General features: G+C 37.7%; 1 protein-coding gene across 1 annotated transcript in view; it reads right to left on the bottom strand.

Moving 5' to 3' along the window:
• Window positions 1-21,164, bottom strand: part of PTPRG (protein tyrosine phosphatase receptor type G) — a 3,415,981-nt gene that overhangs the window by 85,212 nt on the left and 3,309,605 nt on the right. Inside the window, exons 26-27 of the mRNA XM_044077514.1 lie at window positions 6,234-6,310; window positions 852-980 (exon numbers count right to left, since the gene is read on the bottom strand). Of these exons, the coding sequence (XP_043933449.1) occupies window positions 852-980; window positions 6,234-6,310 (206 nt within the window). The remainder of the gene's footprint in view (window positions 1-851; window positions 981-6,233; window positions 6,311-21,164) is intronic.

The following is a 21,164-nucleotide window of genomic DNA, read 5'->3' as shown; positions in this document are numbered from 1 at the left end:
AGTAGGCGTGTGTGCTTGTGTGTATCCTGTGACTCGCAAACACCTCATCCAGATATTTTCCCAGTCTTATGCCCACTTTTGGTGGGATAAACTCCTGACCTACTGTGATCCTGAAGAGGACAAAGGAGGTACCATAAATGGAAAGAATGTTTCGACTGAACTGCTGTCATCTGCTTCACGATAAAGTTCTGATGCATTTGGAAATGATCACTGCAAAAATCAGTGTCGGCAAGCGAGCCATTGTAGTTCGAGCAATAACACGCCAACACTGAATGTATACAACCTGCAATTCTATGAGACCAAATGAATCTCAAAGTACAGATATTTGCAGTATTCATACTTAAGATGCATTCCTATTTTTTCTAGCTGTGGGAAGCACTGCTGAACTAAGATGTATTTTTTTAATTAAAGAAACCCATCCTTACCTGCATGCAGTCATGAATTATTCCAATAAAAAAACAAATTTGCTCTTAGGTACCAGTAGGTGGCAGCAGTTTATCAGCAAAACATACTAGCAGATGCTAAATGTATTTGTGCCACCAGCAGTCTGCATATACCAGATGCTACCAACAAATCAATAAGACTCTGAAGAAGTCCATTCAAATGCTCTCTTGCTCTCACGTCACACACAGAAATAAGTTTCACCTTAATGTGCTACTGACAGTGCACGTACATCCACACATTTATTATATACATGTCGAACCCTTGTGGACAAATTCTGTAAAAATAACCTGAAAATTGGGCCTGGTAACAACCACCTTGTAAATAACATTTTCAGAAATAAAGACAGGGAATGGACTCCACAAAGCAAGAAAAAGCCTGACATTTTTTGAATTTGAAAGCCTACTTACCAAGCCCTGGTTGTCTGGTAACATTACAATGATTTGAGCATTGTGATCCCAGATCATTCGCCAAAAGTCTTTTGTCGTGTGTGGCAAAGGATGCTGAGTGATAATAAATTCATTGCTCCTATAATATCCCTGTTAAGTTAAAAAGAATGAGTGAATACAAAGTTAAAAAGAATGAGTGACTACAAAGTTAAAAAGAATGAGCGAATACTTAGTTGTTAATTTAACAGGTTTTCAAAATATGTCCTTAGCATGACCATTTTATTTGTGGTAAACCTGGAAAAAAAGAAAAAGCTAAATTTTTTTCCCCGTAAAAGAACAAGCTTACAATATTTCATAAACTGAAACTCAATCCCCATGAATGGTCAGCTCCTGCACACAATTCCCAAACTTCTCAGCTTCAGCCAACAGTAAATTGCAGTGACTTCTAGGAAAAGCATCACCCTCAGAACCACACAATCACTACTCAGAAAGGCTGCATGATCAGTGACCCCACAAAGGGAAAAGGGCACCCAAACAAAATAACACATTTTTAAGATGACAATTCAAAGGAAACAATCGACAAATGGAATATCATTTCACAAATGCATAAACTAACCACCACCAGTCTTTCCCAGGTAATTTACTGCAATGTTTCGGCACATAACAGAAACTAATATTTTATACAGCCTTAGCAGCCTCTTTAATGCTAACTTTAATCACGAAATCTTAAATAAGACCACACAAAACACGATGACCACAGTTTGATGAGAACAGCTCCCTGCTCCTCTTCCAGAAATGGAGGGCTGCATAGCCCATGACAACGGAGTGGCCCCATTTCATCCAAAGGTTTGGGATGCACCCAGCAAAGGGATATGTCAGGGGACATGGCACAGAGAGAAGCAGCTATAGGGGTAATTAAGAATCTGGTCAGTGGTAAGTTGGAATAAATAAGAAAAACATAGACAGATGAACAGAAAAAAGCAAGAACAATTTATCCCAAAATCATTAGAACTGCTTCATGGGAAAAGAGAGGTATAGCATGCAATTTACACAGTGATAATGTGACTGCAAGGGTAATTTTCAGACAGAAGAATATTTAATACTGACAGCAAAAACAGAAGTAATTTTATTTTAGCATTGTCACACAAACAGACCATTTTTAACCAATAAATGTCATATTAAGGTTCTATGTCTGATGATCAAAAAAAGGCAGATTAATATTGAAAGTACTACAAAAGCACATTATATTATATATAATCAAACTTCAAAATAGATTTGCACTCAAATGAAAGAATTTCAAGATAAATGAAAGCAATTAGCACAGACAAAGATTGGACTGCCTCAAGACTGTAAAAAAAGTTTAATTTTGGGAAAGATGGAGAAACATCCTAACAATGTCATACACGGGCCAAGTAGCTAAAATACATAAAGATCTGTTTGTTGATAAAGAGGTGGTATAAAGGACAGGAAAGATGAGGTCTCACCTACAGGTTACACAACAGGAAACATGGTCACAGACAATGCAGCAAAAAAAAAAAAAAAAAAAAAAAAAGAGTTTACAAGTGTGGGTGTTACAAAGGAGCTTGCCCCCACGTAAAACACATTGTAGTGTACACAACACTGCAGTTACACTTCAAAACTGTGGAACAGACACGCTTGTTAAGTACTGTTCTGGCATCCTGTATGCTGTTAAGATTGCATCTTGTGCTGACAATGGTCACTGCTGGCCAGCAAACAGAGGAAGAAAGCAAAATAGCTTTAAGTGCTGTTAAGATACTTCACTCTGCCACACTTTTATAAACGAAAACTGTGGCAGAACAAAGTAAAAAGCTTTTACTTCAGTTCATTCTTCTGAGGAACACCTTGTGCTTGTTGTCTGTTTAACACCACAAAAATGTTTTACCGACTTTCAAAGACTCCAACGCTGTTTTTTTTTTTCTTTTTTTTGTAAATGGCAGTACATAGATAAAGCTCTATGCATTATGAAGAATTAGGATTTGTTCTCACCTTGCCCTCTGGGAGAATTTTTTGACATCCACATATCAAATGCATAATTGATAGCAAGACCCAGTCATAATCCTATGTTTGAAATGGGTTCGCTTGCAGTTTTAATGAAAATGCATTTTTGTGGTGAGTAATGCAGTTTTGATTGCTTAGTTTCACTGGACTGATTATCAATGTAAACACTGCTAATCTAATATGATTCCAGTTTTTAAATTTGCCCCTTATATTTTTTTCACATCACAAGGCCTGAAACATGAAGATGATCATCCAAGTCTCAACACATTTTATAGACATGAAAAAACTCCCCATACGCAGAATGTTAATCACATGTGCTGCATGCACACTATATGCTGTTAAGGAAGTATTACCTGCCTTTTGTTTTTTATATAAAGGTGTATACATTTTATTACTTTTAACCTGGAACAAAACATGAAAGATGTAATAATTTATCATTACATGTAAAAGATAAATGGGTTATTAACAGGGAAAACAAACTCCTGCTCTCCCTTGCATATCAAAAATAAGCTGTCAATAAGTATTAGAATCAAAAACTGCATCATATTTTGGGGTATCACCTCAAGGAAATAATCAAAAAAGAACCTGCTATCACTTACATATCAAAATAAGTTGTCAATAAATATTAGAATAATACATTTTGCTGACAACACAAATATTCAACATATATCATAAGATATCTGCAATTCCTATCGCAAACCTTGCTCTTATAGCAGTACCTTTCTATTCAAATAATTAAATTTGTGCAAAATATATAATGTTAATTAAATAGGATGTCTCTCTGGGCATACTGACACCTGAAATGACTGCAGTAAAAAGAGTAGAGAAAAAAGCATGATTTTATGCAGCACAGTGCTAGAGCAATCACATTTACATATATTTCACAGTGCTAGAGCAATCACATTTACATATCTTTCACAGTGCTAGAGCAATCACATTTACATATCTTTCACAGTGCTAGAGCAATCACATTTACATATCTTTCACAGTGCTAGAGCAATCACATTTACATATCTTTCACAGTGCTAGAGCAATCACATTTACATATCTTTCACAGTGCTAGAGCAATCACATTTACATATCTTTCACAGTGCTAGAGCAATCACATTTACATATCTTTCACAGTGCTAGAGCAATCACATTTACATATCTTTCACAGTGCTAGAGCAATCACATTTACATATCTTTCAAATGAGCTGCACAATTGGAATTTGACTGGATTCCCCTCAGAGAACATCGCACATAATGCTGTACAATCCTGCTGTGATAAATGTATTACCTTCTGTATTCTCATGGCATGTGCCAGACTCCAGACAATGAAACAACAGGAAGAGCCTGGCAACAGGCATAGTTGCAAAAGCACAACTTTAACCGGTAGTAAAACTAAATGATTGCTGTGAAATGCCAAACAAATATAGAATCTTAACCAGTTCTGCAGCACAGAGGTTTTGGCCCCGACTACACCTCAATAAAAACAGAGTTCAATTTGTACTCTGGGTACTGCAGAAACCAGATGGAGAGGGTTAGGAATGAGCTACAGCCTTAGACTTACCCACCTTGGGGGTGGTGCTGAGTATGATATACCACAGAAACTTCGCCTGTGGGGGGGATTCCCCAGAACTGTAGAACTTGCAGCTACACACGCTGTGGAGAACTTGCTCTCTAGTTGGAACTCTGGGTACATGGAAGCACATGCTCAAAAAGGGTCCAGGTTCAGGACAGAAAAAAAGCTGTCAATATAACACAAAAAAACAAACAAAATATCTGGACTCTTGTTTGATGATACCAATCCTGACTCGTGTGTCCATCTACTGTTATTACAGGATGAATGGGGCTAATGCAGATTAGGGATGACAAAATTATTTCAAAAATTTGGAAACTTTCCAGTGATGGAGTACACTAGATCTGTGCTGGAAAAGTATTAGGCCCATATAAAGAAAAAACAAGTGGTGAGTGATAAAAAGGCAAAATCAAGTTTCGGATACTGTATTAAAATTTGGCACCCAAATGAGCAGGACAATGCAGCAGCACCAATTACACTTAAAATATCATAGCACCTCATTTTGAAGTGAGACAAGTTAGTGGCTGTGGCCAGATGATCTGAGCAAAGCATTCAAATAAGTTGCCATCCATTACAAAGGACTGCTGTGCTCAGATGATACTGCAAAGCTGAAAACAGGGGAGACTCAAAGGAGAAGAAAGGAGTATCAACGCCAAAACTGGGCAGTAACAGAAAGCATAAAATATATCAGACCATACTACTCTTCTGCCTGCTGGTATTCTAGAACACACAAAATCCTAGTTTAAACAACAAGCATAGTTTGCAGGCTTAAACACCGCCAGCACAGTGTAGGACATGAAAACGGGGAAAAGGTCTCTGCAAGTGCCTGGAAGCCATTAAGTCTATGAGGAGACCAGTGAAATATATAACAATTTAGTGTAAAGGAAGCACGTTATTAGACGGAGGACGGAAGAACAACCCACTTTTTCCACTGGGAAGAGGAACCCTACTAGAATGTTCTACAAGTCTCAATCAAAATAACTTCATTTACTTGTGTTAAAAATAGCATGTGTGATCCAGTTAGTGCAAGTTGCAGTCTGAAGCAGTAACACATCTTTTTTGTCTACTTCTTTTAAACTCCATGTATAATGACCAACAGAGGCCTGTTTGATCTCAGTGCAGGGGGCCCTCCCATGCTAACAGAGATCCAGTGAGAACAGATCACCACCCAGACAGTTAGGAACAGTTTCTGCAAATGCCTGTTTGCAAGTATCCTGTGTTCACCAAGGTAAAGTACCCTCTTCCCAATAACCTAATGGTCTGGCTTCAGTATTTCTCAGATCAGGGTCGCCTGTCTTTCAGGATGCACTCTTCCCTCAGTCCAGGTAACTATATGGCATCTCTCCTTCCTATACAGCTGGCTCATTCCGGACATGGGCTGCATGGAGGTCTCCATTGTATGCCCTATACCCTACCCCTTTATGAGCATCCTCCCTCATACATGCCCATAAAGGCTACTGTCACTAGCTTGATATTACCAAGCCCACCTCCATGGTATGGTACTGTGCAAGTGCCCGTCTGCATGACAGCAGTCCTACTGACCAGGAATTATATCACCCTCTCCCCTCCATGATGGGTCAAATTCAGTGAAGTCACTCACTCTTAGCCCTCACCTGGTTCTTCTAGTTCAAGAGCCACCATTCAAACATGAGTCATTAAAGTTATAGTCAGGACTTTATACCTCTAGGTCATATAGCCAAAGGATAACACATTTTCCCACATTATTCACAACACCAGCAAAAACTTGTGTGAAAATGTTTTTTTATTAACAAGGTAATTCAAGTAAACCATTGCAAACATAATGACCAACTTTGTTCACTTACCATGATATAAGATGCATTTATATAATCTGTTCCTTTCATTCCAGGTAATGGAGCAAGGCCGACTCTGGCTCGTTCAGCTGAAAGAGAAAATATTTGCAATTCATAAGTGTTAACTATTAAACAACAAAACCTGCGTAGCCTGAGAGTTGCAGTTAGTGATTTACTATTTATTGAAAGATTACACAGGGTGACTCAACCAATGAGACTCAAATGATTGCATATGTAGGCTGTAGCACTTTCTATCTACTTAGCCAAACAAGTATTTCTGAAAAGAAGACACAAAGTTTAAAAGAATAAATGTACATTCAGACATAATACAGCATTAATGAACAGTCTGCATGGTTTTAGGTCACAAGCGCTCACACAAAACTACATACTTCCTTGTTTCTCTCCTCTGGTTTTCATGCTACAGTCACCATAATACAGGACACAAAACTCATCTATTTTACTTCTGAGCTTGAATTCATTAAAACTGATCTGGAATTCATTTCTCTTTCGGGAACTGACAATCTAAGAACAATTCTACACAATTATTAAAGGACCCAGGAACAATGGCAAGTCTTTTGCACAAAATGCATCTAAAAAAGAAATTATTACGCAAACAAGCCTTCAAGCGATTCTTTTTTTAGAAGGGTATTTATACTAGGAAATTCCCATTTATGGGCATGGATCCTCTTGATGTCATCAGCTGAAGCAGAGAGTAATGACACAATGACACCACTTGTCTGTGACAATGACAGCCTCCAAGCATCCTAAGACTTTTTTGCTTCTTGGCACCTGAAAGGATATTATCTATTTTAAATATATAGTCATCAAGCAGATGGAAAGAAACCCCACTTGTTCCTCTCAAGAAATACGTACCTCACTGGTAAATTGATTTATTATTGCATATATAACTTTAACGTAATTGCTTTCTGATACATTTTGTAAAAATGCTATGAATTTATTTTTATCTTTGTCTTTATTATCATATACTGTTTTCTTAATTAGTCTGATAATTCAAAATTCATTTATCTTTGTTTCACACCTACATAACTGAAACTTTACATGTTTGATAATTTAAAAAATGCTATTATAATATGTAGCTTTTTCCCCCTGGACTCTATTGAAAAGGGGTTTTGTGGTCAGTTGGAGTAGTCCATTTAACAAATGGAAATTAATAAGATGACTATACTAAGATGTTTATTTTATGCTCAACACAAAATTCTTCTTCTTTCTGCTTTTTCCCAGTTAGGGGTTGCCACAGCTGATCACCTGTCCACTCATGATAGGTAGTGGAGTTTTACGGTGTTGAGTTGCCAGCCCGGCACCCAACCTTCCATGGAAGGTGCACACACACACACACACACACACACACACACACACACACGCACACACACACACACACACACACATACTCATGCCTACGGCCAATTTATTGTTCTTAAATATTTCTTCTGCAGCAAGGAACTAACCACCCCCGCCCGAAATACCGGAATAAGAAATCTCATTGACTTGCCTCTCTTTAAAAACTCTCCTAACTTATCTGACTCCAGAGAATGAGAATGTAATTGTCTCTCCATCTCCCTCCCACCAAGTATTTCACACTGCCTTGCCCCTCTCTCATTTATTCGTCACTGTCTTGGTGTCATAAGACTTACCTTGTCATAAAAATCATACCTGGGTCCTGCCCATGCAAACATTATTTTATTTTATTTTGTCACTGTCTCCGAATGTGTCACAAGACTTACCTCATCATAAAAATCATACCCGAGTTTTACCTACGCAAACATTATTTTATGTAAACAATTTCACTTTGGTATTAATATTATTTCTTACAGTATCCTTTTTTTCAGTTTCATTTAATGATTTTCATTAATGCATTTACTTGTTTTGCTGTAGGATTAGATGTGGAATGTTTACCTAATATCCTGTTAACAAATAAAAAAATAATAAACTAATAAATATATGAGATACTTCAGTATTTACCTGATTAGGTCTTCCACTTTTCACACCAGTGACCAATATGGTTTTCATCACAGATATGGACTACAAACATTTCTTAATGGATACAGACATTAGAAGGAATTTATAAAATTATCAGTTTTAAAGCATTACCTTTCAGTTTAGTGACTTCCACTTCATTCCTGGATCATTTCACTGAAATACTAAAACATACTCTAGGCTGCATGACCTCAGAGGATGTTAAGTAAGAGGTGTGGAGGAAAGCGCCCCAGTGGATGCAGTTGGAACTTGCTACTTTGCCCAGTGCTGCTAATTTAAGTTTCTTTTGCAGTCTTTATTGAAATAGTTTGCTGATGACACAGGAATCTCCAAACTCTACTACAGTAACTTACAGAGATTGTACACTTGGCAGAGGGGCACTGCACAGACAAACAGCATTTAATGGCTATACACTAGCTAAAAAAAAGCCTTTCTCAGGACTTGAAAAGCTAAATTGTGGCAGTTTATACCACACATGCAGCACTATAGCACTCAGTTTTCACCACAAAATCAATACCGTCATTTAGAAAGAACGATCAGGATAAGCTGATTACGTCCCGTAACACTTTGTGCCTGAGGTGTCTGCCCTTTCACCCCGCCCCACATACACTACTGAAGTTATCTTCAGTTTGGGGCTGTAAGGCATATATACATGCATGCCAAAGAGGCACATACTGGATGCAGTACATTATGTTAATTAGCACTTCACCCTGCGTAAGATGTGTAACACAATGCAACCAGGCCAAATCAGTGCTCCATATGGCCAAATACATCTGCATTACAACGTACTATGAAACACCAACCAACACATATAAAGTAGAAGCTACTACGTACTGTAAGAAAGAAAGTGTCACAGCCAGCAAGTGTCCAGCTGCAGGGCACATGCATATGTGGCATGGAGAGTATTACTATTAAGTAGCCATGCAATGAAGTGGTCGCTGAAATACACAGTGTAATACACAACACTTCAAGATGCTGCACAATCAGCTAGACTTACTGCCCTACATGTGAATCTGAATCCCTACTTTGCATCGACTCCTGGGATTTTCTGAAGAAAATCAATTCAGTACAGTGTAAAGAGCATTACACATTTATCACAGTGGATGTCAGGGACCTTTATACTGTCATCCCACATGATGTGGGGATACAATGGTTTTGTGAATATTTCACAGATAATGGGATAAGTCAGGATAGAACTAATACATTTGAACAGCTATTGGACATAGTCTTGAAAAACAATTTTATTTTATTTGACAAGAACTATTATGTCCAAAACGAAGGTGTGGCAATATGGTCAGCATGTGGGGGGATGTACGCCAACATTGTGATGTTAGAATGTGAGAAAAAACATCTTATTAATTCCCCATTCTGTCACATGTACACCCTTTTTTTTGGACAATTAATTATTTTTTGGGATGGTCCAACACAACAGATTGACCACTTTCTGGAACATATCAATAGTTGAAATTCTTTTTTAAGATTCACGCACACCATCAGTGAGACACAAATAGCTTACTTAGATGTATTATTCAAAAAAGACACAACTAACAAGAGATTCACATCTGAGATTTACCGCAAAAGTACATACTCTTAACTTTTTACACTTTACTAGCTGTCACCCTTTTACACAGAAAAGGGGCGTTCTGAAAGGTCAATTTGTTAGTGCTGCCAGAATGACCTCAATAAAAGGGAGCTTTTTGGATGAATGTGACAACTTGTGTAACATGTTTCTCAGAAGAGGTTATCCACAAAGTCTTATTGATAACATCAAAAATGAAGTCTTGGTTAAACGAAAAGTGGCCATTTTACCCCCCTCCTGGACACAGAAGTGTCCTGTAGGGACCATTCCATCTCTAGTTCCACCACGAATGTAGTGATTGAATCTACCTCAAATGCAGTTGTTCCAACAACAGATAAAGTGACACTAACTTGTTTAGATCTTGTTTTCTAACCACTTTTTCAGATGACGCCTATTCTATTAAGAACATTTTAGAAAAGAACTGAAAACTGTTAACTAATGAAACAGATTTGAAAATAATTTTGGGGGAACTAACCAATTTGTGTTTTTCGTAAAGGGCAGAACATGAAATCCTTATTAGAACAGCAGGACAAACCACACAAGTCAGGTTACATGCACAAATGTGGCTCGTGTAAGTTTGCCCACATATATTAGAAGTGAATGAAACTACTATAAACGAAATGAAACTAAAGATTCAAATAAAAATAAAAATACAAATTCAACTGTAATTCAGACAAGATAGTTTACTGTGCCCTCTGCGAGTTTTGCCCATGTTTTTACATTGGCAAAACGGAACGGAAACTGAAAAATAGAGCAGGTGAACACCTTTGAAACATTAGGGACCATTGTATAGTTAATGCCCTGGCAAAACACATTAACTAATACACTGATCATAAATTCAAGTTTGTAATGTTGGATAACATATCCCCTTCATTAAGAGGAGGAAGCTTGACCCTACCTTTTAGAAAAAGCCGAACTATTTTGACAGATCAGGTTAGACTCTACGCACTGGCCAGGCTTAAACGAACACTTATGTATATCTAGCCTTTTAAGGCTTTAAATAGATAAAAAATTCTTTTGTCCTAACATGTGGATGCTTACACATTCTTCCATAACAATTAACGGAACTATAAACCTAGAATTAGGTTAGAACACGTGTACACATACCCACTGACCTGAATCGAGTCCATTTTAGGGTGGTTCCATTTTATTTTATTTTGGTTAGTCCATTGCAGTATGGACATACCCAAGAGATGTGAAAGTATACTAGATGGAATTGAATGGGCATGTTGAATGTCCATTCCCTTATCATTATTATTTTGAAGTGGTTTTTTTTGTGTACAGGATTTTGTATGTTTTGAGTGCTTGACCATGAACTCTATGCCCTTTTGAAGCACGTGCACATTTGAATACATTTATGGAATGGCCAATGTTTTAATATGTTTTTACTGTATGCCTTTTAAGCATCATAGTAGCAACACAAGTCTGTACTATGTCATATTTTTATGCTTGGTATTCAGAACCATAGCCTCTGGTTATGAGTGTGATTTCCCTTTAAATTTGTAAAAAGGAAATGATGTAACATTTTTTGCTTTATTTAAATGCAGTTTTAATTTTTCTATGCTTGTCTGATGAAGTTCCTTCATTTTTAATTTGGGACGAAAGTGCTTACAAGCTTTCACTGTCGTTTTCAATAAAATTGTTGCCTGCAACTGGTGCGAGCCATCTTTTTGGATTTTTATGTACTAACAGAAGTCCTCAAAATTACAGATACAAAGGGCTCCCTTTTGAAATATCAGCACTCAATATGCAGAGTACTGACTCACCCAAAAAAAAAAAAGGCTGAAACTGCAGCAGAAGAGCGATTCTCGAACTATATTTAAGTGTGTGTGTGTGTGCATATGTATGTATATATATATATATATATATATATATATATATATATATATGTATGTATATATATATATATATTGCACAACTTCCCACAGAGTTACTAATTAGGACTACATTCCAAATATATTTTGATTAAAGTAGCAAAACAAATACTACAGTTTAAAACTATAAGATGTAATTTAAAGCATAGACTGATCAAACAATATATACCAACATTTCAAACCCTTGCAATTAGATGGACAGCAGAGTGTTACTGAAGCTTACATAACAAATGGTAATGCAACAGGCATTCTCTGACGATTAGAAAAAAATAAACTATAAACCAGTCCAGAGATAAATAATTTTTGACACTTAAATTTCTGAGAGAGTACTACAGTGCATCTTAGGGTATGCTGGTGTCGCTTTATAATAATGGCAACACTGCTCACCTCAAAAAATTAATAACATGCATCTTCTGATATGGAAACACAACATGCACTGATAATGACAGTCATATTAAACACAGACAGAAACACGTTAGGAAAAATAATTTGTCCTTTCAGATGATGCTATGTACCTGCAATTAATTAATTTATTGGTTAACAACAACCCAAACATCATTTGAATTAAAACAATAAAAAGTATAACCACTGAACCACACGTTTAAATGAAACTTTAAAGCTTTAACCCACAGTTTGAGCGTTTCCGTCCCTCTTAGTAGAGAATTTCATCAGAAACATGGCAGCCATTTTGTTACAAGGTTTAAATAGTCTCAAAGGTACTAAAACTCTAAGCACTTAAAGGTACACAGACTCAAAAAACTTGCAAACGTGTAAAACCATTATATATACCAAAAACTTCACAATAAAAACCCTAACATTAAAAATATTAATCAATCCATTTAACAAGTATCAAAATGTTAAAATAAAGTTACAAATATTAAAAAAAAAAATCAAGCAAATATAATCAGATGAAACACTGTCAGATAAAGTAATTATAATTTGGCATCTTTGATTTTAACATGGGCTTAATGGAAGTATCATTATTAATGCCTGGTGGGTTACAGGCATTAAGTAACAGTTGACAGAACACTTCTCTTTGTTCAAGAATTATTTCCCAGTCACTCCCTCTATTACTAGGTATAACTTTTTCAAGAATACTAAATACAAACTTTTTAAAATCACGACATACACAACTGAGTCTTTATATAAGGCATTAGCTACAAACCCTTACTGATCACACAGTTGTGTTGGTAAATTCTATTCCACAAAGGTCCTACTGTCTTGCCGACATAAAATGCCAGACAAGAGGAAGAAAATTCTTCTTAAGTCTTGAAATGAAAACGCGGTGATTCAGTTAAAACGCTACGTGCTTTTGTAATTTTTTAGAGAAAAAATTCAGCATTGTATTGAACAACAAAAAACTGAGATGAGTCAGTATCTTAGTATTCCTGTTATCAGTCAAATCCTTGGGACAACTCAGTAAGGGACCATATTTTTAATGTCAAACATCAAGAATCCATTCTTTGAGATCCCTCAACAATGACAAGGGGTACCTCTTGTTTAAACACAAAATCATCTGAAAACAGCCTAGTGAGTCTAATAAGCTGTGCATTAACAATATTTCTTTTCTGCCACCAAGTGTGATGACTGGTAAAATGTAAAAAAGGCATTTGAAAAAGTTTCTTTTCTAAATAACCTAGACTCATACCTCCCTTCAGATAAATTTTTGTATAGAGTAATGTCTAGGTAGTTTATTGGACTATCACTGGTCTGAGAGGAAAAGTGCAAGAAATCAGAACAAGTCAATAAATTCTTGCAGCTCGGTGAGTTTCTCTTTCCATTGAATAAATACATCATCCAGGTACCTCATATAACCTTCAACCATGGAAAAAGTGGGGTGAAACAAACATTTTTGTAGTTTTCCAATACCACAAAACCATGTTCACAAGAACAAAGGCCGAGGCATCCCCCATTGTAACACCCCTGCATTGCTTATAGTATTCACCCTCAAAAAATACAAAGTTGTTTTTAAGCACCAGTTCCATATATTGAAAAATTAAATTAATCTCAGCCTGGTCGAGGTTGGTACCATTAACCATGGCACCCCTGAACCATTCCAAACCTTCATCATGTAAGATGACACAGAACAAATCTTTAATATCAATTGTCACAAACAAAGTATCAGGTAAAAATGTCAAATCTGCAATAGACTGAAGAAAGTGCCAGGAGTCTTAATACATTTTTTTCCTACTGAAAAAAGATTTTAATTTAAAATCAACCATTTTAGCCAATGGTTCAGTCTTTGACCTTGCTGAAAATATGATGGGTCTGAGTGGGGGGGTTGACCACAGACTTACGAATTTTAGGGATTCCGAATTTCCCTGGAACCCAAGAATAGCCAGTGCTAAGGGGGAGTTTAAAAATACTACTTCTCTCAAATTCATTGTTAGCACCATGTTCATTGTTAGATGGCATCAAACATAACATTTCAAATTCAGTTTTCTAGTGCACAGTTTTAGTTCGATCAGGGTATCCACTACATTGGGGTAACCAGAGGGCACACACTTAAACACTCTCTGAAATACTGAACCAAAAAGGAGAAGTAATAGGCAATGGAGAAAAATTATATATATAGTACATCCATCAAAAACATATACAATACCTTCAGCAAGTGTGTTTAAACCATCCAAAGAAATTATTTCTGCCCTTAATGATTCTGATACCCCCTCTAATACCAATACTGTCTCGGGGTAGAGGGGTTGAAAGTTGGAGGCATTCCGTTCCTCTCTTCCCCACCTTTCCTCCAGCCTCTTGGATCTCTGGGGTTCTCATTCTCCACAAAAAAGGGCTTGTGACATTTGACCACTGCTACCAATATGTGATGGCCACCACTACCACCAATGTGTGATGTCCCCATGCTGGGCCATTAATCAAGGAGCCTGAATCCTCACCACTGACACTGCAGATGGACATGCACTTGGAATACAAACGGATGCTCCTAGTATTTCCAGAAGCAGACCTCTCTGCATCATGCACAATTTCCCTTCAGAACACACAGGGAACACACACAGACCGGGGTCTGGATGTCTCTACACCTGTCTCTCCAGATCCCCAATAAGACCCACTGGTACAGCTGTAGGGTTAGGTCCTCAGTCGAGTGTCCAAGCCAAGTCCTCCAGCCCCCTCTCTGTGAACTCAGTGCTTTGGGTCCCTGCCCCAAGTAGTTGATACACACACTCTTTTAAGATTTAATTTTCACCCACACACAGACACACCTGCAAATGGCTGGCACACATTACCTGCTCTACCAACATTGCCCAGACTATAAGGTAGATTCACTGTGACCAGTCACTTACTATAAGGCTCTTAAGAGGGCATCCAATTATGCTGAGTGAATTTAATATTACAATAAATGATAGTAGTTGACAAGACAACTGGACCTTCTGGAGTGGCCCCACAGTGTCACCAGATACATTTAAGTACTCTCAAAGGTTACCAAGGACCAGCCACAATAAATGTTCTAAATATATTTAATACTAATACAAGAACATGAAAATATTGAATATATATTTACAGGAAACCACAGAGTTCAAATCACAGAAAATATTGAAATTAACATTGACGGACAGACTCATACAAATAAAGAAAAACCCTCTTTACATTAAGCTTCAATATATTCCTGACTGAATCAAAGAGAATTTACAGTTCCCTCATAACTTACTTGGGCAAGGCAAGATGAAATGTGTGAGCAGTCTTTCTAGTCAGGCCCCTCAAAAGAATACTCAATACTCTGAGATTTCTCTTTTTAATATCTAAAATATAATTTCCAAGAGGGTTGGCAGAATGACCTCATCTGGTCACCTGACTCTAGGTTCTCGCAGTATTCCCCTTTAAATCTGAGAAAGGAATTTAGCATAGATGGCTACAATACACATCTAAATGTTTATGGCAGTGCCTGGGGCTTCCTGTCTTTTTACTGAGCTAATGAAAAAAGGCTTTTTCCCAGACCTAGTGTCTCAGGTCCTATTCAGCACTGTGGGGTGCCATTTTAATGTTTTAACAGCTCATTTACATTTCCCTTATTTTTCTTAATGTAAGCTAGCTGGTACATTTAATTAATTTGCAAAAATAAATGTACATTGCTTTTCATTCCAGCAGGGCACACCCTGCTGGAATGAAAAGCAAAACTCACAAATACATTTTCAGCACAAGCATCTGTACATACGGTTACCACCTGTCCCCCTGTCAGCGAGACACTCATGGGCTGAGGCTTCTCATCCCGTTGCCCACATTCTCAGGCAGTGGGTCTTTTAAAGTCCCGTTTTTCAGTGCACGCTGAATTGCCTTGGTAAAACTGAAAATACTTCTGGTTATTCCACGGCAATGCAGCTACGTCACCAACCTGGACCTGCAGTTAGAGGCATTCCCTGTTAGGTCCGTGTGGTCTAATTCAAGCAGCAATTGGCTGCAAGGATTGAAGGGGTGGGGATTCGCGTCGGAAGAGCCCTGCAAAGGTCGCAGCTGTAGAGCAGTTTTGTAATAGTGCTCTACAGCTGCTAGTAACTTAATAAAGGACTGAGATTTCCCAGCCAAGAAGCCATCAATAAAGCCAGCCAAGAAGCCATCAAGGAAGCCAGCAAGGAAGCCAGCCAAGAAACCAGCAAGGAAGCCAGCCAGCAAGGAAGCCAGCCAAGAAGCCAGCAAGGGAGCCGGCTAGCCAGCCAGCAAGGGAGCCGGCCAGCCAGCCAGCCAGCCCAGCCACTCCAGCAGACAGAGAGCTAGTCATCCAGCCAGCCATTCCAGCAAGAAGGAAGCCAGCTAGCCCAGCAAAAACTGTGATAGTGGTAAGTACATAGTATTTTGTTGCTTTAGTTATTTAAAATGGGAATAGTGTGCTTTATTTAAGTTTTGAACATTTAGAGGTTAATGGGGGTCTAGTATGGAGTATTTAAATCTGTGCATTGGTAATTTTGAGATTTCCAAGTAGTAGTTTTAAATGGGAATATTGTGCTTTATTTAAATTTATGTTTTTAATGTTTAGAGGTAGATGGGGGTGCAGTACGCAGTATTTAAATCTGTGCAGTGGTTATTTTGAGATTTTCGAGTAGTAGTTTTTAAAGGTATAACACCTGTGTGTGTATGTATATGTAATTGTGATTGTTGTTGGGGGTATGATTTGGAAGCATTACTTTTTAAAGGTTGAACTGTGTGTATAGAAGTTTTTTTTTTTTATTTCTGGTTTGGGGCAGTCTTAAATATAAATGTAGTGTGATGTATTTCTATTGTCGTAGCTTTTTCAGGGTAATTTCTGTTTGCAGATAGAAAATGTTCGAGCATAGTTTGTACTTTTTTGTGTGGACATTTGTGCAATTTAATGCTGTTTTCAGGAAGTTAGGATATACTGTTTGGGTAATTTTTCCTGTTCTTGCAAGTCAATGTGCATGCGGTACAGGTGTACCTTTTGAGGGGGAATGTTAATAGTTAACGTAGTGCATCTATTATTCTAGTAGGTACATGTTGCCAACTTGCCGAAGCTGTTTCAAGATCATTTTCATTTACAGTTGTAAATGTGTGCATTTTATTTTTTATGATGCCTTTAATAAGGTTAAAAATGTTCTGCTTTGCTTGTAATGTGTGAATATGGGTGTGTTGATTTTGCTTTGGTCTGTTTATTGCATCGCTGTGCTGGGTAAATTACTCTTGATTGCTATGTTTTGAGGTAAAAGGGGTCCATGGAGTCTGCTGTACATTGTAGTTTATTTTAGCTACTCTTGCAAGAAGTATTTTTAAAAGGTAAAATGTTTAAGGACGATTTACTTTTTTTTTTTTGTGGATGCATGCTTAGGAGTTAATGCAGTGCATTTGAAATTGTGCTAAACCATGTCGCCATTACTGGATAGTTTGCTTTTATAAGTAGCAAAGTTTGTATTTTGTTTTTAGTGATGTCTTCAATAAATTTACAATGTACTGCTTTCATTATAATCTGATTACAGCCAGTGCTGCTGTTGGGCATGTTCATTAATAGATCATTGCGCTGTGTCAATTAGTGAAATACATTTATTTCTTTTAACTGCTGTGGTCAAAAGGTAAATCAGGTCTATGGTATCCGCTGAGCACTCTCATTCATTTTCGTGTTTTTTTTTTTTTTTTGGTACAGTGAAAATGTGTCCAACTTAATTTTCTTGAGGGGTGGGGGCATGTTCGGCAGTAAAAATAATGCATTTCATTTTCTACGAGCTATGTTAATGTCAGTTTTCAATGGCCAAATGCCCCCTCCATTACCTGATTTACTATTTTACCTTTTTCAAATGGTTTGTAATGTTAATTATTTTCTGCTCCATTCCTCAGTTCTTTCATATGCCAATGTTTTTCAAGCCAGTTCTTTCGCATGCCAATGTTTTTCAAGTCAGTTCTTTTGCATGCTGTTTTTCAAGCCATTTCTTTCACATGCCAATGTTTTTCAAGCCAGTTATTTTGCATGCCAATGTTTTTCAAGCTAGTTCTTTCACACGCCAATGTTTTTCAAGCCAGTTATTTTGCATGACAATGTTTTTCAAGTCAGTTCTTTTGCATGCCAATGTTTTTCAAGCCAGTTCTTTCACGTGCCAATGTTTTTCAAGCCAGTTCTTTTGCATGCCAATGTTTTTCAAGCCAGTTCAAGTACAATTGTTTTTCAAGCCAGTTCTTTCACAAGCCAATGTTTTTCAAGTTAGTTCTTTTGCAAGCCAATGTTTTTCAAGCCAGTTCTTTCACATGCCAATGTTTTTCAAGCCAGTTATTTCGCATGCCAATGTTTTTCAAGCCAGTTATTTTGCATACCAATGTTTTTCAAGCCAGTTCAAGTGCCAATGTTTTTCAAGCCAGTGTCTGTATTCATCCATCTGAAACCCCTTTTTCCCATTTTTGCACATGGGGTTGTTGGGACGTCATTTAACAGTGGCAATCATCTAGAGCCAAGACCAGTTCGTTCTCAGGTCTTTACTGAATCTATATCAAAGAACGTTAAGCTACTTCATGTTTCATATGCCAATGTTTTTATGATATCAGGTGCCAGTCTTTTTCAAACCAATGATTTCATGTGAAACTGTTTCTAACCAGTTCATTCGTGCACCAATATGTTACCACACCCTACTAACACAGTTTTGCTAAATATGCTGCGTATCAGGTAAGTACAGATTCAAGAATGAAGAGAACAGCAGCTTCATCACAGCCAACCAGCAACAAGAGAATGTGCAAGTGGCAGGATGTTTGGAAAACGGAACTCGACTGAATCGAGAGATGCAGTGATGTCAAAGCATTCTGCAAGAGAGAATTTCTAGTGACCCACGGTGTAAGAAACGATGTCGCATGACATGAGGCAACTGAACAACATAAGACTGCTATTCTTCAAGCTAAATCCAGATGACAAAGTGGGCAAGGAACACAAACATTGAGGGACCAGAACTTAGGATCATTGCAGCACAAGCCTCTGAGGTGTTCCATGCTGTTATGATATTTCCTATAACAGCGTGGACTGTGCAGTAAAGTTGGCCAGCCAGTTGTACAGTGACTCGGGCATTGCAAAGAAACTATCTTGTGGAAGAACCAAGGCTGAAGCCATAGTCGAAAATGTTTTGGGACCTCACTCATTGGAATGCCTCCTGCATGACCTTCAAAAACCAGGCACTTCATTTGCAATTTCATCAGATGCTTCCAACAAGGGGAACATAAAACTATTTCCACTTGTTGTGAGGTATTTTTCTAAAGAAGGGGTGGTGAATGGCCTTTTGGACTTCTATGAAGACCCTGATGAATCTGCACAGGCTATATCACAGCAAATTTCGAACATTATGGAATGGCCCTAGAACAGCATTTCAGCATATAGGGCTGATAATGCCAGTGTGAACTATGGGATCAAATCTGGTGTGTATACCAGATTAAAAGAAAAGTGCCCATCACTCCAGAATGCTAACTGTGTTGCCCACATCATTCACAATGCAGCCAAAAAAGCTGCAACACAACTACCGTACAACGTGGAAGTATTTGTAATGAAACTTTTCAGCCATTTCCCAGGTTCTACCACAAGAACTAGAGACTTGAAAGACTTCTTTGAGTTTTGTGGCATGGAATTTGAGAGTCTGTTAAGACATGTGCCAAAAAGGTGGCTGTCACTACTGCCAGCCATTGAAAGAGTAGTGAAAAATCTCCCAGTGCTCAAGTCTTATTTCCTCTCCAGGGGAGAAGAGGAGACCCCCCCCCTGCCAGATATGGCAGTACTTTTCAGCTAATGAGCATGGGGAGAATGCATTGCCTATGCTGCCCCAATACTATCTGCACTTTCTCTGTACTATTCTTGTCGATTTTAATGAAAATATAAGTACATTAGAAAAATCAGGACTTACTGCCATGGAAACTTTTTGTGTAATGGTCTCTCTGAAGCAAAAACTGCAGACAAGAGATGAAGGTGCTTTCTTTGGAGGGAAACTTAGGGCACTTATGAGCACATTATACATTACTTCTGCTAACAAACTTCATTGTGTTCTTGGAGACAGCAGTGAAGTACTTGGAACAGTGGTTTGATTATACTGAAAACAACTACTTGTTTACACTGTCTAAATTATGTCTAACTGAGCCCTTTGCTTTCAGTGACCACTGCCCTGAGTCTGCAGGATCTAGATGAAGACCATCTTTTCAGGGACTACTTGGCAATTAGGCCTTTTCTCGAACAGTTATGTAAGACAAGCTTGACCCCAGGAGAAAAGTGGCTGAAGCTTTTCAGAGAAGGGCCTGACCTGACTGCACTATATCCAGTAATTGCTACAGTATTATCTATACCGACATCAAATGCATTTGCAGAAAGAGATTTTTCTTTGGTGAAAGGTAAATGGACAGATGTGCGAAACTGATGTAGTGTAGACTTGTTAAAAGCCGAACTAATGATGACTGTAAATTACCGGATGAAATGTAGTGACTTTTATTCAAATATTGTTTCAAACCGAGGCCTTCTTCAAGCCATAAAATCGAATTCAAAATACACTTTTAAAAAAAGTGATTTAGTGTACTAGTGTGCAGTATGTAGGTTTGTGTTTTTCTTTGCTTTAGCTTTAAGTTACAATAAAGACAGTCTTAATTTTACACTTGGCTTGTGTGTGTGGTATGTAGATTTTTTAGTTTTCTTTCAGAACAGTCATGGTTGGTTTATGATTTTTTTAACTTTTTTAAAATAAACAAGTGTCTGTTTAATGAGTAGTGTGTTTTTTTATTCCTTTAAAGTTTGCTGACTGTTACAACTGAGTAATGTGCTTTTTTTGCAGTAATGCTTCACTTCATTTAAATGGTTTGTGAGTTTTCAGTATGCTGTAATGTCACAATGTTGTACCCATAACTGTAATACTGCATCTCCTTTAACACCTCTGGTGATGCTGTGGTGGGGGTGTGGCCAGTGTCATATTGGTTACACCCCTGTCCTACTGGCCACACCCCCATGTCCCACTTTGGCCTTGTTAAAAGGTGGCAACCCTATCTGTACAAATCAGTTTGATATACAAATGACATACGGTTCTAATACATTTGTAA

This window comes from Protopterus annectens, chromosome 7.part0, assembly GCF_019279795.1.
Source record: "Protopterus annectens isolate FY-2018-M chromosome 7.part0, PAN1.0, whole genome shotgun sequence".
Taxonomy (NCBI): Eukaryota; Metazoa; Chordata; order Ceratodontiformes; family Protopteridae; genus Protopterus; species Protopterus annectens.
This window is presented reverse-complemented; position numbering and strand designations above follow the sequence as displayed.